At 43.3% G+C, this 21,039-nt stretch overlaps 3 protein-coding genes across 7 annotated transcripts in view; 2 read left to right on the top strand and 1 right to left on the bottom strand.

Annotated features, from left to right (window-relative positions):
• KPNA5 (karyopherin subunit alpha 5) overlaps positions 1 to 1,512 on the bottom strand; it is a 29,220-nt gene extending 27,708 nt beyond the window's left edge. For both annotated transcript variants that reach the window (XR_014710850.1, XM_084623341.1), the window contains exon 1: positions 1,371 to 1,512. Coding sequence is in view for 1 of the 2 variants with exons in the window: in XM_084623341.1 (XP_084479467.1) it covers positions 1,371 to 1,374 (4 nt within the window). In the remaining variant the exon portion in view is untranslated. The remainder of the gene's footprint in view (positions 1 to 1,370) is intronic.
• A 187-nt stretch (positions 1,513 to 1,699) lies between these two features.
• ZUP1 (zinc finger containing ubiquitin peptidase 1) lies at positions 1,700 to 16,884 on the top strand. 4 transcript variants are annotated; one of them, XM_084623481.1, is made up of 9 exons: positions 1,703 to 2,111; positions 4,835 to 4,945; positions 6,269 to 6,390; positions 7,898 to 8,066; positions 10,124 to 10,312; positions 10,695 to 10,863; positions 12,923 to 13,074; positions 13,463 to 13,683; positions 16,677 to 16,860. In XM_084623481.1, the coding sequence occupies exons 1-9, from the start codon at positions 1,868 to 1,870 to the stop codon at positions 16,722 to 16,724; spliced, it is 1,425 nt and encodes a 474-aa protein (XP_084479607.1). In that variant the 5' UTR covers positions 1,703 to 1,867; the 3' UTR covers positions 16,725 to 16,860. The 4 variants fall into 4 exon arrangements, with proteins under 4 accessions (XP_084479608.1, XP_084479605.1, XP_084479607.1 ...); XM_084623480.1 differs by having other exon boundaries at positions 6,266 to 6,390; XM_084623482.1 differs by lacking the exon at positions 13,463 to 13,683 and having other exon boundaries at positions 1,700 to 2,111; positions 6,266 to 6,390; positions 16,677 to 16,884.
• A 653-nt stretch (positions 16,885 to 17,537) lies between these two features.
• Positions 17,538 to 20,671, top strand: DHRS1 (dehydrogenase/reductase 1). The gene has a single exon (XM_084622984.1). The coding sequence runs from the start codon at positions 18,576 to 18,578 to the stop codon at positions 19,560 to 19,562; it is 987 nt and encodes a 328-aa protein (XP_084479110.1). The 5' UTR covers positions 17,538 to 18,575; the 3' UTR covers positions 19,563 to 20,671.
• The last annotated feature ends 368 nt before the right edge of the window (positions 20,672 to 21,039 follow it).

The following is a 21,039-nucleotide window of genomic DNA, read 5'->3' as shown; positions in this document are numbered from 1 at the left end:
TGTATTCAGGCCACTATCAAGTTTCCATTTTTCTGCTGAACTCTGTTCATTTTGTAACTTCATCCCTCCACCAACCTGGCTGTTTTGTCTGTCTGTTGCATCCTGACACCTAGATAATAAACTCTTTGAGACAGACACACAAACTGGGTGAGGCAACATCTTTTATTAGACAAACTTCTGCTGATGAAAGAGACAAGCTTTCTAGCTACACAAAGCTCTTCTTCAGCTCAAAAAGAACAGGAGTACTTGTGGTACCTTAGAGACTAACAAATTTATTCGAGCATATATACAGAGAAGGTGGAAGTTGCCATACAAACTGTAAGAGGCTAATTAATTAAGATGAGCGATTATCAGCAGGAGAAAAAAAAAACTTTTGTAGCGATAATCAAGATGGCCCATTTAGACAGTTGACAATAAGGTCTGAGGATACTTAACGTGGAAATAGATTCAATATGTTCAACAGAAGTTGGTCCAATAAAAGATATTACCTCACACACCTTGACTCTCCAATATCCTGGAGACAACACAGCTCTAACAACACTGCATAGATCTTTGAGACAGACACTATCATCTTTGCTATTTGGCTGTACAGCTCCTGGCAAAATGACACACAGAATGGGGTTTCTAGGTATACAGTTATCCCATGATTTCCCCATCTCAGTCCTGCACGTTTGTGGCATTATATGGGTTTGACTGGAGACGTTTCAGAAATATAGCTTCTAACCCAAACCATATGAAGTCCACCCAAACCCTCTGGTGAGGGAAAGTGACTCGAGAAAGAAGGCAGCAAAGAGGCCATATAACTGAAATAAGACGGGGCAGTGATGTTACATTCCTTAGGCTTGCAAAGCCCCTTGATTGAGGAACAGACAATATTGCAAACAGGCCTAGAAAGGGTTTATCATTCCGGAACTGAAGCGCCATATCTGACCTGGGATGAGGGACCATCCAAACGCGGGGGCTGGGGGGGAGGTGGAAGAGACCACGCTCCGGCTCAGGGCCGGGTCTCAGGTGCCGGCCGGCCCAAGCACGGCCCCAAGAAACAAGCAGCTACGACCAATGCGGGGCCGCACCGGCTGCCCAGCCACTTCCCCGGCCCGGGTCGCCCTCGTGTCACCTGCCCGAGACCCAGCTGCTAGGGCCTGCCGGGGACGCCAGCTCTTGCTCCGCTGAGCGCCCTCGACGGCCAAAGAAGGGCGAGAGCCCCGCGGGGGCGTGACGCTGCCGGTCCCAGCGCCGGGGCGCTGCCCGGGAAACGATGGGAAGGGCCCGATCCGCCGCCTGGGGGAAGGTGACAGACGCCACCGAGCTCCGTGACTGGCCCCGGGCCGGGGCGGGCGAAACACCCCGCTCCCCCATCGTCCTCTCACCCATCGAGGCGGCGGCGGTGGTTCCCGCTGCCTCAGAAAGGCCCGCTCCGCTTCGCCGGAGCGCGGAGCAGCGCCCGCAGAGGTTCGCAATTCAAAATGGCGGCCTCAGCCCCGCTGCCGAGTCCCTCCTCCCCAGCAAGCCTTGCGCGCCGAGCTTAAGCGAGGTTGAGTCAATGACGAGACGGCGGCGCCTCAAAAACACTACAAATCCCATCATGCTCCTCGAGGGGAGGGGGCAGGCAGGCGCCCGTTGAGAGGGGCGGGCCTTGGTAGCAGGCGGGAGGGGAAAAAACAAATTGACCCTTCCAAACCGGAAGTTCTGGGGTTGGGCGATGGTTCTAGTGATGTCATGACGACAGCGCTTACCTTGACGCTGAAGCGGAAACGAAACCCCCGGGTGAAGAGGGGAAGCGGATACCAACGGCAGCCGGCCCGGGGGGCAGTTGCTGATCCGGTCCCTGGCCTGCCCGCGCCAGGCGCTGCGCACGGAGCCGGAGATGCGGCGCCACCTGCTGCGCGCGCACCAGGAGCGCGAGCCCCGTTGCCCGCTCTGCCCGTTCTCCGCGCCCGGCTACGACGAGCTCCGCGGTCACGTGGACAGCGCGCACCCCGAGCCGGGCCCTGCCCCCGCGGGCGGCCGGCCCCAGTGCCCCTTCTGCGGGGAGACCGGCGCCTCGGGCCGCCAGGTGGAGGCGCACTTGAGGTCCCGGCACGGCCGCCTCCTGGACCCGCCGGCCCCGGGTGAGTGCGGCTCCCGCGGCTCCGCCGTGTCTCCTCTCGGGTAGATCTGCACCGAGCCCGGCTCCGCACGCCCCAGCACGCCTGTGAGCAGCCAGCGGGGGCGGAGAGCCCCAAACACCTGAGCCCTCCTGGTCTTTCGCCGCGTCGGGCCCCCCTGTCTTAAGCCTTTTCCCTGCGGCTCGGGCAAGTGTGGACGTAGCCTGCCTTTCCGTGCCGGGTGCAGCTACCTGCACCTACACGCCGCCCCAAGCGTAGACCAGCGTTTAGCAATTAGTCAGTTCAGGCAAGACGGGCTCCCCTGCCCTGTGCTCTTGCATCTGCTTAACTATGGCTGAAGGCACCGTGGTGCCAAAAGCTTCGCCTGGGCGTGACTGTTCGAGGGCCCTGGGTGGTGTGTATGGATCCGAATACTAAGTACAACACTTACTGGGGTTACGGTACTGTTTAGCCATACAAAAATATGATATACATAATAGTGGTAACTAAGGATTTTTGTGTGTGTGACAGATTCAATTACCTCTCTATTTGATGTATAAACTAATGACCAAAAAAAAAAATCGAGAGGTTGACAGGGTCAAGTGACATATTTGACTGGAAACTATCAAGCTATTTGTGCACACTTAATGTGTGAGAAGGAAAAAGGCATTCAGCTTGAGGAAGAGAGCTCAGAAAGCCATAGAAGCTGAAGTGGATGCAGTGCCCAGCATGAGCCTGGGAAAGAAGAGGGACAAAGGTGGAGAAGACAATGAGCATCTAGGAACCCAAGTCTTAATTTCAGTGTAGTCAAAGTGTTATGCTGTAGTTAAAAGTTGATATGGAGTTCTATTCTGAACACTAATATTCAGGTTCTTGTAGCTTCAAATATGTTTAGTCCCCACATCTCAGCCAGGAAATGATTCTTTTAAGAGTGTCTAGAGTGACTACAATACATTATTGTCTTCAGTGTTAGAATTCTGTCCTAATGGAACAGTGAGATGTTTGTGTTATAAAGTCACATTTTACATATGTTCCAATGTCCAGTCAATAGCTCCAACTGTGTATATTTCAAACTGATGTTTGAGAGTATAGTGAGCAGTGGGAGCTGTAAGCATTTCAAGATCTTATGTAGCCTGGAGCATTGCTGTTGATCATGGCTGCAGGATTTGTCATATAATCCATCCCTTGATGTAGATATGAGCTTTAGAATCCAGCTTTCATTTTTGTCTTTTTTTCTAAGTTATTTTTAGCCTTTATAGAAGCACAGATTGCCTTGAAAAATGAACTGAGTGTAAATCAATGCTCTCTTGACTGCCTGAATGTTCAGGTAGCCAAAATGCTACTTCTGAAAGACATGAACTGTCCCATCTATCTTAGTGTCTTTCTCACACCTGAAGATGACTATTCAAATTTCAACATTAACTATTACATTGCAGATCATTCTAGCAGAAACATTCCTCTAATGTGCATATCTCACAGTCCCGAACTGTATTCTATGCTTCCACAAGTGTTAACAGCCCCTTCTAAACTGTCAAAACCTGCAGCTTCACTCCTGACAAATTCTACAGTACCATTTTGTACCATTACTACAAAAATTTGTGGCATAGAAAAAAAAATGAAAACATAATGACAGCATTAAATACTAGAATTTAATAAAAATAGAATGTGGAGGAGCTGCTATGCTGATTGTGCATAAAATAATTACATATTCAATTAATTTTACACACACACACACAGCCCGTGCAGAATTTTGTTGCTGAATGTAGGTCCATGGACCATAAGAGGCCTTGACTCTAATCATTATTAATTTTTACTCATGGTGAGCATCACTCATCGCCATTTTCCTGCAACAGCAATGCTCCATTTGTTAATCCTCATATACATTGTGTATGTCCCAAGAAACGAAATTGAGTAATTGAGAAAGGAAAGTGAATTTTTGTCACTCTGTAAAACTATTTTTGGTTTTAACAACACATTAAAATAAAAAAGAGTGATAAGAAAAGGTCTTTGTTAAAGATACATAGACAGGATACTGTGATGAAAATGGAATAAGCAATTCCCCATTCCAGTCTTCTGGTCCTCCAAGGAAACCTTTAGCAAAAACAGTAGACAGACTTAATATATTTTATATTTCTAAGCTTAAAAAAAATTAAGCAGGAAAAATCTCTTTTGGGTGGCGGTAGGACAAACTTCCCACCTCTTTTATATATAATAAAGCAGAAAAATTACCAACTGATTGTTTTTCCTTTGCATGTTGGTTTCACAACTGTGAGGGCTGGACACCTGTTCTTTCGGAAACATGGGTTCGTCTCTTGACAGTAGACATTTCTTTCTTTTGCTTTTGAGTGTATGTTTCAAGCTAAACATCTGCTCTCTGAAGTGAAGAATTGGTAACAAGTTCTGATCATTAAGTTAAATGGGGCAGGATATTATACTTGATGAACAGTTATTTGATAGAAAAAAAGAGAATCCCTCCACCAACAGACTTGTCATAGCTTAAGTGGGAAGAGTTTAATTTTCTTAACATACAAGCTATATATAAATCCGTTTTAAGAGTATAATTACTCTGTACAGTTCATTGGGTTATCCAGTAGGAAATTCTTTTGTTGTCAATACAAAATTAACCACTGTTGTCAGCTTGAACACCCCTCTCAGAATATATACTGTCAACTGCTTTTTTTCCTCATATGAAATACCGAATAATAGCATTGTTCATCACATTTAAATCAGTTCTTCTTTAAATACAGGAAATGGTCAACAGCTATATGAATGTCCAATGTGTGATCTTGTCTGTGCAAACTGTCAGATTCTCCAGGAACATGTTGACTTGCACTTAGAAGAGCACCGTTTTTCAGAAGGTACATGAAAAGATCAAAACTTGGTATTGATCAAAAGTATTTTAAATTAGTGTGTTTCTTTTATATTTATGTATCGGTACCAAAACAAATCAAGAAAAAGATACTATGAATTTTTCAAGCATTTGTCTAGGTTTGTGAAAGAAAAATTAGTACTTAACTTTATTAGGCAGATGTCACTATTAACTCTGTACTTAAGCTTACATTAAACTTGAGTCAGTAAGTGAGAGGTAAAACCCTGTAATTCCCTTTTACAGGTCACTTTCACAAATTACAATTACTGCAAACCATCACAATTTATCTTTTTATGAAACCACTAAGCAGATGTAGTGTACATATTAGGCAAAATTAAAGCATTTATAATGAGACACTTTAAAAAACCTAGCCCTGCTCACCTCATGTTTTTTCCAGCTTCCTAAAACATATCAGTCCAAATGCACACACTCTCTAAATTTCACATACGTAGGTTTCCTATGGTAAAGTCACAGTTCTTTTCTGCCAAGAGTACGTGCTGGTGCTGGTTGACCAGTTATTTGTGTCCTTTTATATGGGCCTCTCTGGTTCCCTAGCTCTGTACCCTTCTAACAGATTCCCATTCAGTCCCTGACCTCAGGTTTCTTGTGTCTCACTTTCAGTCCATGCCACCCAACCTGTCATGGATCTGATAAAGTTTGTCTGTGGGAGTCCTGCTCTTTTGGAACTAGTAAGGTCCAACAGACTGGGGCTCCTCTCAAGCAAACTAAAGGAGATTCTTTTCAGACACAGAAGATGCCTCCTTGGTAGCATTTACCAGTGCTGCTTGTCAGGTAACAGTGCCCATTATGCTCCATAGTATTAGATTACACCTACACCAATTCTGTTCAATTTTTTTTTGTTAACAACTTAGTAAAATAGGGGAATTCCTTCCCAAAAAGACTTATCCTACAGTTAAGTTCACTCAAATGTATTTCCTGTCAATGCAATCACTAAAAACACGGAAACACTAGTTAACTTCCAGATAAATTCAGTTCACATGCTTTGTCGTCCAGACATAACCCAAATCCACAGATGCCTTAGCTTCACAAGAGTCCCTTACAGTTCAATATACAGCTGTCCAGGGCATACCCATCCAGGTCCTCAAAATTGAACTCTACACACAGCCTAACATCTGCTTTAATTCTTTTGTTGTCAGTATACAGAAAGCAAACATTTTAACCTTAGCATTCACCATTTCATCCTCTACCCAGCTGTGTGTATGCAAACACATTGCTATAGGTAGATGTATATTTTATGTCAACCTATTGAAACGTGCATACATCTTCTTTTCTTTTAAAATGATACTAGTAGATATAAATGTAGGTGGAAATTTAAGTGATCTGGAACTGGCTCAGCAGCTCCAGAATGAAGAAGACAGACAGCAAGGATTAGAAGAAGCAAGACAAGAGAGAGAAGAATTCCAAAAACTGCAGGTACTGTAAATTTTGCCATGGCATCCAAATGGTACCACTGAAAATTTTTGCAACCACAAACTGAGTATCTTGGAGCTGTGTTTGTGCATTCTCAGTTTAGTTTCTCACATAACTCTTTATTTGTATCTTGCTATTTTTCACATTTTTTGTCTAGTAATTTCCTGACACAATTTGCTAGCAATTTAGTAATAACAAACTGAACAACTATAATAGAAACTTATATTGTTTTAATAACTTCATATTATAACTCAGATTAATTTGAGTAAGGTGGGACTTGGAGCCCTTCTCCATGAGTGATAAAATTGTCTGTCTTTTCATAGTTATATAGCTCTGTAATTAAATATTATGCAGGCAGAGCTGAACCTGAAATGATTAAATTTGGTAGTGTCCCAGATGTGATGTACTATAGGTGCAATGTATTTTGTACCATATGAAGAGAAAGTCATGCTTTTCTTATCTATAGTGTAAGAATAAATTCTAATACGTGGCTAGTGATATAATAAAAAGCAGTCAAGCTCTGGCTTGGAGTAGGCTGAACATAGCTACTGTGTATCTAACTCAAGAAACTCTAGTCAAGCAGCTCTATCAGCAGGTCATACTTCATTGCTTCAATCATTACTGCATCACTGTTAACAAATTTTTGACCAATGAAATTTGAGTATATAAAAAGAAAAAACTCAACTGTTTTGATTGGCTGAGTGACCTTTGTCAGAATCTCACTACAAAACAATAAGCTGGTGAAAATGCTTTGTTAGGAAGTCTCTAATTTGCGTGTCATGATGAGACTCAGGGCTGCTTTTGTGGGAAGGTAGTGTGGTCTTGGAGAAAAGGGCACAGTTTGGGAGTCAGTAGGTACTGGGTTCTAAATTTGGCTTTGCTACTGACTTGGTGTGTGGCCTTTGGGCAGGTCATTTCACTTTTGTCTCATTTTACTCAACTGTGAAATGTGAATCATCTCCCAAGGATGTTTTGAAAATTAATTAGTCAAATGTCTATACAGTGCTTTGATTATGCAAAGCACTAGATACATGTTAAGTATTATTGTTTAATTTTATTTATTTGCATTAAGTAGCTGTCATGTCTGGGTATAGTAGCTGTCACATAATAAAGTATGAATGTAAAATTAATTCCTTTGAGAATGGGAGTTTGAGAGGTCCACATACAGTGAAAACTCATTAAAATGGTAGGCTTTATTAATTTAAATCATCATAAAAATTTCAGTAATTATGTTCATATGTTGCAATTTATTTTTGTATGCTAGAAACCAATAGTCACCAAACACTTTCCTCAGAAGGGCGCTTTGTGGCAGTCTGTTGGCAGTTCTAGCTTGACATAGCTGCAGTAGAGCACAAAATGCCACATGGCAGAATCAGTTCCACGTTTAGAGCATTTCCAAATCATTGTTAATTTGTTCACAACAATACCTGTTAATTGCATTGTTTTTCATTCACAATGATAATCAGCAGGAAGAAACACATTAAAATTATTCTTATTTTGTGCTCAACAGAGACAATATGGCTTGGATAGTTCTGGAGGCTACAAGCAGCAGTCACTAAAGAACATGGAAAGGGAAGTAGCTAAGGGAAGGATGCCGCCTTCTGAATATCATAAGAGAAAAGCTGACATGATGGAATCTTTGGCTTTTGGTGTAGATGATGGGAAAACAAAGACCTCAGGTCAGTATTTAACCTGTGTTGCTGGAGGAGCATGGATCCTTTCATCTGTTCAGCTCAGATTGATAGAGACCAAAAGTCATCATGATGGCATTGCTATGAATGCTGTTGTGTCAAATATGTTCTTGTTATTACTCATGTAGTTGGTCTTCTCGCTCTGTCTAGTTATTACTGTGTAGCTCACCTCAGTTTCTGTACCATGTATTTAGTTAGATCGGTGGCTCTCAACCTATTTACCATTGTGGACCGCATCTGATAGTACCTGTATGACCCTGAGGATGTCACGTGGGTCGCACTCTGTGCTGGTTGAGCTGCAGGTTGAGAACCTGAGCTAGATAGTTTAGAGAGGGGTTTAGTCTTAATTCAGGGCTGTGAGATATCCCTAAATACTTGTATTATCTATTAATGTAGTAGAGCCCAGCATACGCCTGACTACTTGTTTATTCCCACCTTTCTGCTATCGATGGCCCTAAAAATTAGGAATCTAACTGTCTGATCTGTCCATTTGACCCTCTGCCTGCTTGTCTGTATTACACATGATCTAATAGAGTTTCCCCTACATTTTCAGGTCTTTTTTTGCAGTTGAGTCACTTACATTTCTGTTTGTGTTCAGCTAATTCCATAAGGTTCTTTATTTAACCGTCCGTCACCAGTAACATTCACTTTCTCCTGAAGACAGTGTACTGCTTGCTCAGGAGCACGGATATAGTATGTACCAATGATAGCAATAAGACAGCAGTATGGTACCAGAATGTCTTATTATATACTCAGCTATATTTTTTTCGTTAACGCTTCCCTGCATTTTATGCCACTGAAAGTTTATCATACTGTCCACTTTTGTTTTCTAGCAATGATTCTTTTGGTGACAACTTCAATACAAACTGTTCCTAGTTAAATACAGCCCTCTTCCTACTTGGAGAGCCCAGGAAAAGATTCTTCAGTGGTAGACATTTACTTAGTACATAATTCAGATAGCATTTAGTATGCTAAAGTTTAGATACCAAGCTACTTCCAATGTGTTAAGTGTACTAAAAATTACCAATGCCTTTTTAAAAAAAAGGAATTGAAAATCCATTCATTTTATTTGCTGGCCAAAACCAGAGTTCAAGGTTTTGTTACCTTAGCTATAGTTAGCAACTACTGCTTACAGAAACTTCAATTCAGGCCTTGATAGTTAAAATTTAGCTTTTAATTCCACCTGTATTAATTGGAATTAACAAATTGGTACTTAAAAAGATTTGAGATCTTAAAGGTGAACTGCAATGCTTTTTAAACTTTAAGGGTAATGTTTATGGCAGAACAACAAATTAGTCTGTGTATGGCCTTTGGGCACTTAAATGCACCGATGAATGCAAAGCTACTTCCAAGAATATTATTGTCATGCAGAAAGAAAAGACTTGACACACCACAATGAGTGGCTTTTCTAGTTTTTGAAAGTTTGAGTTCTATGCCACTGTTTTCTTGGCCATTACTTTGGGGAATGTTGCTTCGTGAGTAATTGTTCAAGGACTGCCTTAAAAAGTGAGGGTCTGAAAGAAGTGTGAGAGGATTACTGATAGTATCCATAAGGGTGTTCGTGGTTGAAAGGGATATAGTGGTAGCATTGGAACATAATGGGGATATAGTGGTAGCATTATCTGTGGAATTACTTGTCACACAATTAGTGGTAATTAGTCACATCCCTTGTATCACTTCTGTAGTTCACAATAGACCAATTAACAGCATATGTATATATTTTCAGGCAGTGATGCTATATTGATCTTAGAAAAGACACTTGATGTGGCTGCAACAGAAAAGCTCAGGTGGATTTTTAGACTATATCAGAAATATATTGAGTCATCAAGTTACGATGTATGTGGGAGAGAAATGAAATGGCCAGATTGTCTAATGTCTGTACATGACCTAAGTTCATGGTTTAACTTACTGCTATACGCTCATTCATCAGTTCTGACCTGTGTTGTCTTTTATTTCTCAACCTGCTCCTAGATAGAGAGAATCTGCCCCTTCAGAATATTAACTTATGCATTGTGTAGTCTTAAAATTTATATTTTATCTTTTAGGAGTCATTGAAGCACTGTGCAGGTACTATCAAAATGAAATCAAAGATGTAAGGCGTGTATGGCTTTCTACAGGAGTGGATCACTTCCACTCATCTTTGGGAGACAGAGGTTGGGGTTGTGGCTACAGGAACTTTCAAATGCTGCTTTCTTCGTTATTGCAGAATGGCATGTATAATGACTGTTTGAGAGGTATGTACAGTGAGTTACCATTTTGAATGTTAACTTCTGTATACAACATTCTGATTAATTAGAAATCAGGGAGTGTAAACTTTGTGATACTTAATGGGTTAGTGATATCTATGAAATACTTTATTGTTAGCAGGTATTCTACAAATTTTCAGGAACAAATTTGAGACGAGATGACTGGATACTGAAGGAGACACAACTGAAATTAATATTTTAGAGTTGAGAGCTAGAAATAGAACTATATTTTTGTAATACATTAAAGCTTTTGTCTGACATTCCTGTTTTTATAAATGAAACACTGATTAAGACTTAGTTACACTTTCAGCAGTAAGAGACTGCTTCAGTTGATGGTATCAGCAACATAAAAGTTGCTTTTTTATTTCAGATATTACTTTAATTCCTTGTATTCCAAAAATTCAGTCCATGATTGAAGATGCTTGGAAAGAAGGTTTTGATCCTCAAGGAGCATCTCACTTCTGCAATAGATTACATGGTACCAAGGCATGGATAGGAGCATGTGAAATTTATTCTCTGTTAACCAGTCTCAGATTAAAGTACGTGAAGATTTTCAATAATCTCTTAAGAATAAGGGATGTTTTAGGTTCCAAACTAAACATATTGAGCAGTAACACATGATAGTACACTATACTGTTTGTCTAATTTTATAATTATAGCGCTAATAATTGACCATAGTTATGTCTCTTCTCTTCACATCAACTTTGAAGGTGTTCGAGGCGCCAAAATTCTTAATATGCTATGTTTTGTATATCAGCACACCCAAACCAATTTAGACTGTTGGTTTCTTATTTTAAATTCCTTTTCGTGAGAATGAGAACCAGGCACTCTGCTTTTGGAGCTGTATAACTTATGCAACTTCATGGCTTTAAACTTGACTGATCTTTAAACACACATAAGACTGAAGCTTGGTCTACACTACAGAGTAAGGGTGACATAAAGCAGCTTAAGTTGACCTAATTATGTCAGCGTACACACTACAGCCTTGCTCCTGCCGATGTAAGTGCCCTACTACACCGACATAATAACCCCACCTCCACGAGAGGCGTAGCCCTTCTGTTGGTGTAGTTAGGACTACACAGTGTCCCTGTAGACACTGTGTTACTTACAGTGGCTGTTGGGGTTCACAGCTGTAGCTGTGAAATTGCCAAGAATGTCAATTTCATGGTTGGTAGGCTCCATGCTGTGAAATTGAGCCCAGTGGAGGGCTTACATTTGTCAGTTTCACAGCTACAGCTGTGAGCCCAGCTTACCTGCACTGAGAGCCCAAGCTCCTTGCACAGCTCCCAGCTGGAAACCAGGCTGTCCAAGCTGAGAGCCCTGTAGAGCAGAGACAATAACAGCGTGAAATTGGTGAGAGTGTCAATTTTATGGCTGTGAAATTGAGCCCAGTACTAAGCTCATAGCTGGGGCTGTCAGCCTGAGGTGTATGGGCGCTCAAGGTGTGAGCCCCTTGAGGCTGTCAGTGCCCCTCACTTGGCTATCAGTGCCCCAATTCAGTTGGTGCAAGTGCTCCTGATGAGGATGTGCTTCACCAGCAGAAGGAGGGTAGTATGGACACCAACGGATGATTGAATTACTGAGGTGCCTGTAGGGTGACCTTAGTTAAGTTGACCTAATTTTGTAGTGTAAACAAGCTCTTAGTTAAAGCACCACACAATTTGTGAATCTGCATAGATCTGCAGGCAGTTATTCAGTTTAAAACTTAGGGCATGTCTTCACTACGGCACTAAATCGGCACCACTGTCAATGCAGCTGTGTCGATTTAGCGGTCTGGTGAAGATACAATAAGTCGATGGGAGAGCACTCTCCCATCAATGCAGTTAATCCACCTCAATGAGAGATGGAAGCTATGTTGACATGAGAGCTTCTTCTGCCGACATAGCACAGTGTAGACGCTGCATTAAGTCTGTGTGAGTTACGTCGCTCAGGGGTGTATGTTTTTTATACCCCTGAGCAGCATAACTTATGTTGATTTAAGTGGCAGGGTAGACAAGGCCTTAGTAAAATTCCGTACTGCCTATGCATAAAAGTCACTTTAATTAAAGCTTCACATTCAATAAAAATTTCACAGCCATACTTCCTAATTGAGGTCTAGTCTTACGAAAAAAGTTCGAAGTGCAGCTATTGATTTGCATGTCTCTCACTGCTCAAACTTAAAGTGTGATGTTGTCCTGCCACTTTGTATAACTCAGGGTGAAGGTGAAAGGATTTTCATAAACTCCCTAAATTATCTTTCAGCTGAGACCAAGAATGGAACACTTGTAACCAAAGGGATAATTTTTTTTTCTGGTTTTGGGCAATATAAATCACATTGCTTCTTAAGTATAGCTTTTGCTCTAGTTTTAATTTTTTTTTAACCATAATATGATGGTATCTGGCTGTACTGTCATCAGGCCATTCCAGACGAGCAGGGTCTGTCTCTTTCTGGTTCCACACAATTATGAAACTACTGCTAGTGCTATTTTTGTAAAGGCAGTGATAAGTGTATCTGACATTACAAAATAAAGACTAGGCACTACAAACCATTATTTTCAAACGGACAAAAAACCTGGACTTACTATAATACTCTGGCTTTTTATCTTCCATCTCCTGTAGGTGTCAAATCATTGACTTTCACAAGTCAACTGGCCCCTTGGGTACCCACCCTCGTTTATTTGAATGGGTTTTGAGCTATTATTCTTCAAACAGAGAAGGTAGTACAAAGGTTGTGTGTACCCCCAAACCACCTATCTACATGCAGCACCAAGGTCAGCATAATCTGTACTAGTTTCTTGATCTCTTGTACTGAATTTTATTACATTTGTATAACATGGTATTATTTCAAATGACATTTCATATTCTCTGCCTCCTTCATCCCTATATGCAGGAAGTTTTCCAATTTATTTCCTGTTAATCTTATTTGTTATAAGAAAAGAGAAATATATAAAATAAGATTCCCATCAGATTAAAATTGTTACAGTCCACTGAAGGCCAGTTTTGGGGTTTGAACTGGTTGATATCTACTTTTCATTGGCAAATAGCTTGTTAAATAAAATATTCTCATTCTTGGCCAAAGGACTTGTAGCAATAAAGTGATAAAGTAAGTCCTAGTCCCTGATGCGAGATTTTACTGTCATTATTTTGTTTTGAAATTAGGGCATAGCCGTACTATTGTTGGAATAGAAGAGAGGAAGAATAGAACATTATGTTTACTAATATTTGACCCAGGATGTCCATCGCATGAAATGCAGAAACTGCTAAAACAAAGCAGTGATGATACCAGTCTCAAACTACTTCGGAAATTTGTGGGTAGCTTAAAAGATAAGCAGTACCAAATAGTGGCTATAGATGGCGAGCTCTCACCAGAGGAGAAAGTTGTAAGTATTCCAGAAAAGTTTCTGAGTGGTAGCCCTGTTAGTCTGTATCAGCAGAAAGAACGAGGAGTACTTGTGGCACCTTAGAGACTAACAAATTTATTTGAGCATAAGATTTCATAGGCTAAAGCCCACTTCATCAGATGCATGCAGTGGAAAATACAGTAGGAAGAGAGAGACAGATAGATATAAGATACAAGATATCTATCTATATCGCATGCGCGCATGTATATATGTATACACACACACTACACAGAGAATATATACAGAGAATATGAAAAAATGGGGGTTGCCATACCAACTCTTAACTCTGTACACAGAAACGTAATAGAATTACCCGTTTGTCTTTATCAATTGTGCATAAGCACTCTGGATATCTGGGTGTGTTGTGATCTTTTTTCGTTTCCACGCCCCACACTCCAGCAAAAACACCACAAAACAAAACTCTCCTCTGTTTATTCTTCACTAATAAAAGTAAGATCTTTAAAACACTTTAGTACACATTCTTGTACTCATGTGGTTCAAGTTCTTGTAATTCTAATTAAAGGAATATTCAAGACCAAAATATATATACTAATTCTACCATTCTTAAAAACAGTTTCCTAACTCAGTTTTGTGAAGCTTGCAGCTTTATGTTTATGTACATAATACTTTACATGTGTACAGCATTTTCTCCAAAAGAATACTGAGTGCTTCTCAGAAACAAAGACTAGCATACCCAATTTAAACTGTTAAGAGAATTTAATTAGATTTTATCTGCACTAAGATTAAGGCTGTAGCAATAGGTTATTGTTTTATGTGTAAACCAGTGGGGGATGACCCACACCTCACCAGCATGATTCACACTGGTATTGGCTGACAGCAGAGAAAGTCTCATGACTCCTAGGTTCACTTCCTGGTTCTTGAGGGGAGTGTACTCAGTGGTTAGAATAGACCAGGGATCGGCAGTCTTCGACATGCGGCCCATCAGGGAAATCCATTGGCGGGCCTGGCCGGTTTGCTTACCTGCAGCATCCGCAGGTTTGGCTGATCACAGCTCCCACTGGCTGCTGTTTGCCGTTCCAGGCCAATGGGGGCTGCGGGAAGCGGCGTGGGTTGAGGGATGTGCTGGTCGCCATTTCCTGCAACCCCCATTGGCCTGGAGTGGTGAATGGCGGCCAGTGGGAGCTAGGATCGGCCGAACCTGCAGACACTGCAGATAACCAGCTCAGCCCACCAGCAAATTTCCCTGATGGGCCGCATGCTAAAGGTTGCCGATCCCTGGAGTAGACTGTTTTTCCCCTGTATCTCTGTCTGTCCCTTTCCCCCTCCCCCTCTGCTGTTCTTCACTCTTTAGGTCCTACCATTCCCCTGCCCCTCTGTATTCCAGTCAGATTGCTTTCTCATCCATCCTGCCCAACAGTGGCAATATTGATAGCTTAGGAGAGACTGTCTCTCTGCTCAGTTCTGTTGCCAGCCACAGCAGTTCTCAGAAGTGTTGAAGGAGCAATTACAGGGAAAGTTCTGTTCGATCCATGCAGACGTGGGCTGAAGCATGATCAGTACAGATCATAGAATCATAGAATATCAGGGTTGGAAGAGACCTCAGGAGATCATCTAGTCCAACTCCCTGCTCAAAGCAGGACCAACACCAACTAAATCATCCCAGCGAGGGCTTTGTCAAGCCAGGCCTTAAAAATCTCTAAGGTTGGAGATTCCACCACCTCCCTAGGTAACCCATTCCAATGCTTCACCATTCTCCTAGTGAAATAGTTTTTCCTAATATCCAACCTAGACCTCTCCCACTGCAACTTGAGACCATTGCTCCTTCTTCTGTCATCTGCCACCACTGAAAACAGCCTAACTCCATCCTGTTTGGAACCCCCTTTCAGGTAGTTGAAGGTTGCTATCAAATTCCCCCTCACGCTTCTCTTCTGCAAACTAAATAAGCCCAGTTCCCTCAGCCTCTCCTCATAAATCATGTGCCCCAGCCCCCTAATCATTTTTGTTGCCCTCTGCTGGACTCTCTCCAATTTGTCCACATCCTTTCTCTAGTGGGGGGCCCAAAACTGGATGCAGTACTCCATATGTGGCCTCACCAGTGCCAAATAGAGGGGAATTATCACTTCCCTAGATCTGCTGACAAGGCTCTTACTAATGCAGTCCAATATGCCGTTATCCTTCTTGGCAACGAGAGCACACTGTTGACTCATATCCAGCTTCTCATCCACTGTAATCCCCAGGTCCTTTTCTGCAGAACTGCTGCTTAGCAGTCAGTCCCCAGCCTGCAGCAGTGCCTGGGATTCTTCCATCCTAAATGAAGGACTCTGCACCTGTCCTTGTTGAACCTCATCAGGTTTCTTTTGGGCCAATCCTCCAATTTGTGTAGGTCCCTCTGGACCCTATCTATACCCTCCAACATATCCACCTCTCCTCCCAGCTTAGTGTCATCCGCAAACTTGCTGAGGGTGCAATCCATCCCATCATCCAGACCATTAATGATGCAGTGCTCCATATATTTAGAACTCTAATAGGTCTCTGCTGAGCACTTGCAAACAAATTTTTCAGAGGTTTATAATTTGGCTAAATTTGGAGTGAACTTTTTGATCCCTAACAAAAGACACATTGTTGGTGTACCAGGTACCCCCCTCCACATGGAGGTGCTAGAGCTTCTCAACAAAATGGTTATATGAATTTTGTAATATGGGCAAAATAACTACTTCACTAATCTCATTTTTTCAGCTGAAATTTAAACCTTAGTTTAAGGTAGACACCCAGCATGGAAAAACTTCAGCATGAATGTCTAAAGTTTGGTAACGTTATAAGCAACTGCAAACAAGGTTTATAATGGAAGGAAATAGGTAACTATAACTCTAGGTTAAAGTTATTTAATACTTTTTAAAAAAAATATAACTAATTTATAATACTATTTTGAAATTACTTAATGCTCACAATTACATAAGGTATATTCTGAGTGATATTTTTGTTCTCTGAACGCATCTAATTTTCTTTTTAAGGCTCGCTGCCAGGCTTCTCAAGTGTTCACAGCAGAACGGATTCCTTAACAGATTGCCTATTTGCTACTTTTCTCTGGAACTCAGTGGATGTGAAACTTTAAATGCATTTAGGCAGCTTTTCAATCACTGTATTTATAATGCGTTAATATTTTCAGAATTTTTAATTATACCTTGCCAAAAAATGTTTGTCATGCTAATTTTTTAATAAATATTTATGGGCTTCATGGTTGTGTACTCTATACTCTGTAGGAATATAAGGTTAGGCATTATGTTAGCCATGTAGCATAATAAAGGGGGGAATCGGTCAGTTTACTGGCGTATGGAAGATTATGTTTACTTGCTTCTGAGTGGCAACAGTACCACAAGGTTGTAACTGTAATGTGCCACTGCTGTATAGATCACCAAGGCTCTTATTTACTCTTCCACCAGTTTTTATTAGTATCTATTCTAGTATACCACCTTTTCTGTATAGGAGAAACCCTATGGGGCTAGTGCAGGGGTAGACAACCTATGGCACGTGTGCCAAAGGCGGCAGGTGACCTGATTTTCAGTGGCCCTCACACTGCCTGGGTCGTGGCCACTAGGCTGGGGGGCTCTGCATTTTAATTTAATTTTAAATGAAGCTTCTTAAATATTTTAAAAACCTTATTTACTTTACATACAACAATAGTTTAGTTATATCTTATAGACTTATAGAAAGAGACCTTCTAAAAACGTTAAAATGTATTCCTGGCACGCAAAACCTTAAATTAGAGTGAATGAATGAAGACTCGGCACACCACTTCTGAAAGGTTGCTGACGCCTGGGCTAGTGTAGCTGTTTTATTGATAACTGCCTTAACAGTTGCAAAGTTCTTGTTCTCCTATATCCATAATGTTGTCTTAGAGGTGAGGAGTTGTGCCATGTGGTGATGGTCATGCACTAAATGTATAATGACAGGTTTCACAGTAGCAGCTATGTTAGTCTGTATCCGCAAAAAGAACAGGAGTACTTGTGGCACCTTAGAGACTAACAAATTTATTTGAGCATAAGCGTTTGTGGGCTACAGCCCACTTCATCGGATGCACAGAATGGAACATATAGTAAGAAGATTTTATATATTACAGATAACATGAAAAGGTGGAAGTTGCCATACTAACTGTAAGAGGCTAATTAATTAAGAGGAGCTATTATCAGCAGGGGGAAAAACTTTTAAAGTGATAATCAAAATGACCCATTTCAGACAGTTGACCTTGGTGGAACTGCTGCTTCTGTTTCCTCTACAGCGTGATCACATGAATCAATGTTGCAGAAAAACTTTTCAAAGAAGCTGTAGTAAAATTGTAGTACAGCTGTAACTCAAAACTGTCACTCCCTTCACAACACGTGTTGGAGGGGTTCCAGTCCTGGCTATCGAGCGAAAATGCAAGTATTTCAGGGTCTAGTGTAGTCATTCTTGGTGTGAGGGCGCAGCTGGCGGCGTGCCGACGGGAGGGGCAGCGCTCCTGCAAAGTGCTCTGGGTGGCTGGACTCCGACTTGGGTCCATATTGTCACGTCCCCGTGCAGAGACAAGGGGAGGTCGCAGCGGGCGGACAGTGCTGGTGGAGAGGCGTGATCCCAGCATCCCCCGCCGCTCGGGCGCCTGGGGGAACGGGCCTAGCCTGAGCCAAGCAGTTGTCTCCAGCGCAGGGGCCGCTCCCCTTGTGCAAGCGGAGCTGGGCGGCGTCTAGCTGCAGGAGGTGGGGGAGGTTCGTCCCGGCAGGAAACTTCCAGCGTGTCCCCCTGGCTGCATCGCGGGAGAGGAAGAGGTGGGGCCGGGATTTTGCCGGGCTGCAGCCCCGCGGCTCTCCCCGGCTCGTAGGGCAGCCGCACCGCCTCTCGGCCGACGCTGGGCAGTGCCCTCCCACGCCGGCAGCGGCATGTCCGGCGGCGGGCGGCTGGCGGGCCGCGTGTGCCTGGTGACCGGCGCCTCGCGGGGCATAGGGAAGGGTATCGCGCTGCAGCTGTCGGAGGCGGGCGCCACCGTGTACATCACGGGCCGGCAGCGGGAGCCGCTGGCCCGGGCGGCGGCGGAGGTGTCGGCCCGGGGCGGGCGCTGCGTGCCGGTGGTGTGCGACTCGTCGCGGGAGGAGGAGGTGGCGGCGCTGTTCGAGCGGCTGCAGCAGGCGGAGGGCGGGCGGCTGGACGTGCTGGTGAACAACGCCTTCTCCGGGGTGGGCGCCATCGCTGCCCAGCAGGGGCTGCCCTTCTGGGAGAGCCCAGCCGCCCTCTGGGACCAGATCAACGACACGGGCCTGCGCGGCCACTACCTCTGCGCCCGCTACGCCGCCCGTCTCATGGTGCCGGCCGGGCGCGGCCTCATCGTCATCATCTCCTCGCCTGGCGGCCTGCGCTACACCTTCAATGTGCCCTATGGCGTGGGCAAGGCCGCCTGCGACCGTCTGGCCGCCGACTGCGCTGTCGAGCTGCGCCCCTACGGAGTGGCCTGCGTGACGCTGTGGCCCGGCGTCGTCCGCACCGAGGCTGTGCTTAAGGAGGCCGTGGGCTCGGGACCGTGGGGTGTGCTGCTGCAGAAGGTGATTGGTAATTCAGAGAGCCCCGAAGTGAGCGGCAAGTGCGTGGTGGGCCTGGCATCCGATCCCGCCGTCATGTGCCACAGCGGCAAGGTGCTGCTCACCCCAGACCTCGCCCGCCGCTACCGCATCCGTGATGTGGACGGGAGACCCATCTACAACTACATATCGGTGCGCAATGTGCTCGTGATGCTGATGCCAAGGCTGGCCTGCCTCTTCCGCCTCATCCCAGAGTGCGTCAGCATACCCAAATGGGCTCTCGCACTTTACTCCAGCAAATTCAGTGTCTACCCGCCCCTGCAACCAGCCCCCAAACCTGGAAAAAATGTTTGATGAATTAATAACAAAAAATGTGCCCGTGATGTTTTTGAATTTTCTGTTTCTTCATTCCTTTCTGAAAATGTGTCTTGGGGGTTGAAACTTCCCCTTTGATGCCCAGCAAGTCTTCAGAAATCTTCAAAGCTGCCTTTCCCTAGAACTTATTCCTTTTTGGTGAGGGATGCTCCCTGATTTACATATTAATTTTTCCCTTGGGGAAGAAGGGTTTGGCTGAGTGTTTCAGTGAGCCTTTGAAGTCATCTTCAAAGTTTTGCAATAATTGCTGCCTTTGTTTGTTCCTCATAGCCAAAGAGCAGCTATTCATCCTAGTTCCCCATAATGTGAAGACTTTAGAACTTTTATTAAGTGTACAACTGCTCATCCATTTCCTGGAAGATTTTTAAATTCAGATTTAATCCTTTGCTGTATAAGAGTTTCTCATTAGAATGCTTTGGATACCCATAGATTTTGGAACAAATTTATCAGCTGTAACCCATGTGGTTCCATGACATCTTGGTTTAGAAGAGGAGTTCTTTCTGTATATAATAAAACTGGGATAATGTCCTGGTTTCAGTATAATTGGCTGATTTACCTTCTTACTGCCCCAGAGCCCCTACTTTAGGTCCTGATGCATCTTCCAGGTATAGGCTGTTATGATGAAAGGAAATATCATTTACAAAAATTGTAAAATCACTCAAGAGAATTTCTGGGAGAAGCTCTTTACTGTAAATTTATTCTGATGATGCTACAAGCTGATGTCTGAGTTTGAGATTGCAGTTTTACTCAGAAAAGTGACTAAAAAATAGCATTGTGGGAGTTTATTTGTCTCAATTATTTTTATTCATATACTCAGTTTACAAATAAAGTTCTGCTTTATGTTTTAATAACTGCTACCACTATAAACTCAGCCTGAGAATTAAGCACAAAACTGTATTTATTAGCTTTCAACTGGAATGAAGTTTCTTCAAAACAAATTATGATCTCCCACACCCCTGTGTAATCTCCTGTTATCAGTGGGATTGCACAAATGTGACTGACTGGAACTTTGATAACAATTCTGTTGATGATGCACATGTAATCCTTCTGTCAGGTAGAGTTGGCAACAAGAAGGGGTGGGTTCATTATCTAGGAGTTCCTCTTAACAATAAAAGGAGAACGGACTTCAGCTGCCATCCAGTAATCTGGGGAAATTTACCACCAGCCCTGGGCGTGTCTAAGAAACATTACTTCACTACTTCCAAGCACTGAGGATTTATCTACACTATAAAATTAGGTCAACTTTAGTTAGGTTGACCTACAGCCACCAGAGCAATTAAATCAGCTGTCAGTGTCCACACTAGCCTCCATGGTCAGCGCGTGACTCCTCCATTTGGGGAGGCTGTGCATGCCCTGACCATGACTCTGCCTCGAGGCCCACCGCTGTTCATTCTCTTCCCCCAGAAGCCCTGCCCATGCTCCACCCCAGTCCCACTTGGCCCCCTGTGCCTGCCGC

The sequence above is a fragment of the Lepidochelys olivacea genome (genome assembly GCF_965140295.1).
Source record: "Lepidochelys olivacea isolate rLepOli2 genome assembly, chromosome: 3".
NCBI classification, from domain to species: Eukaryota; Metazoa; Chordata; order Testudines; family Cheloniidae; genus Lepidochelys; species Lepidochelys olivacea.
This window is presented reverse-complemented; position numbering and strand designations above follow the sequence as displayed.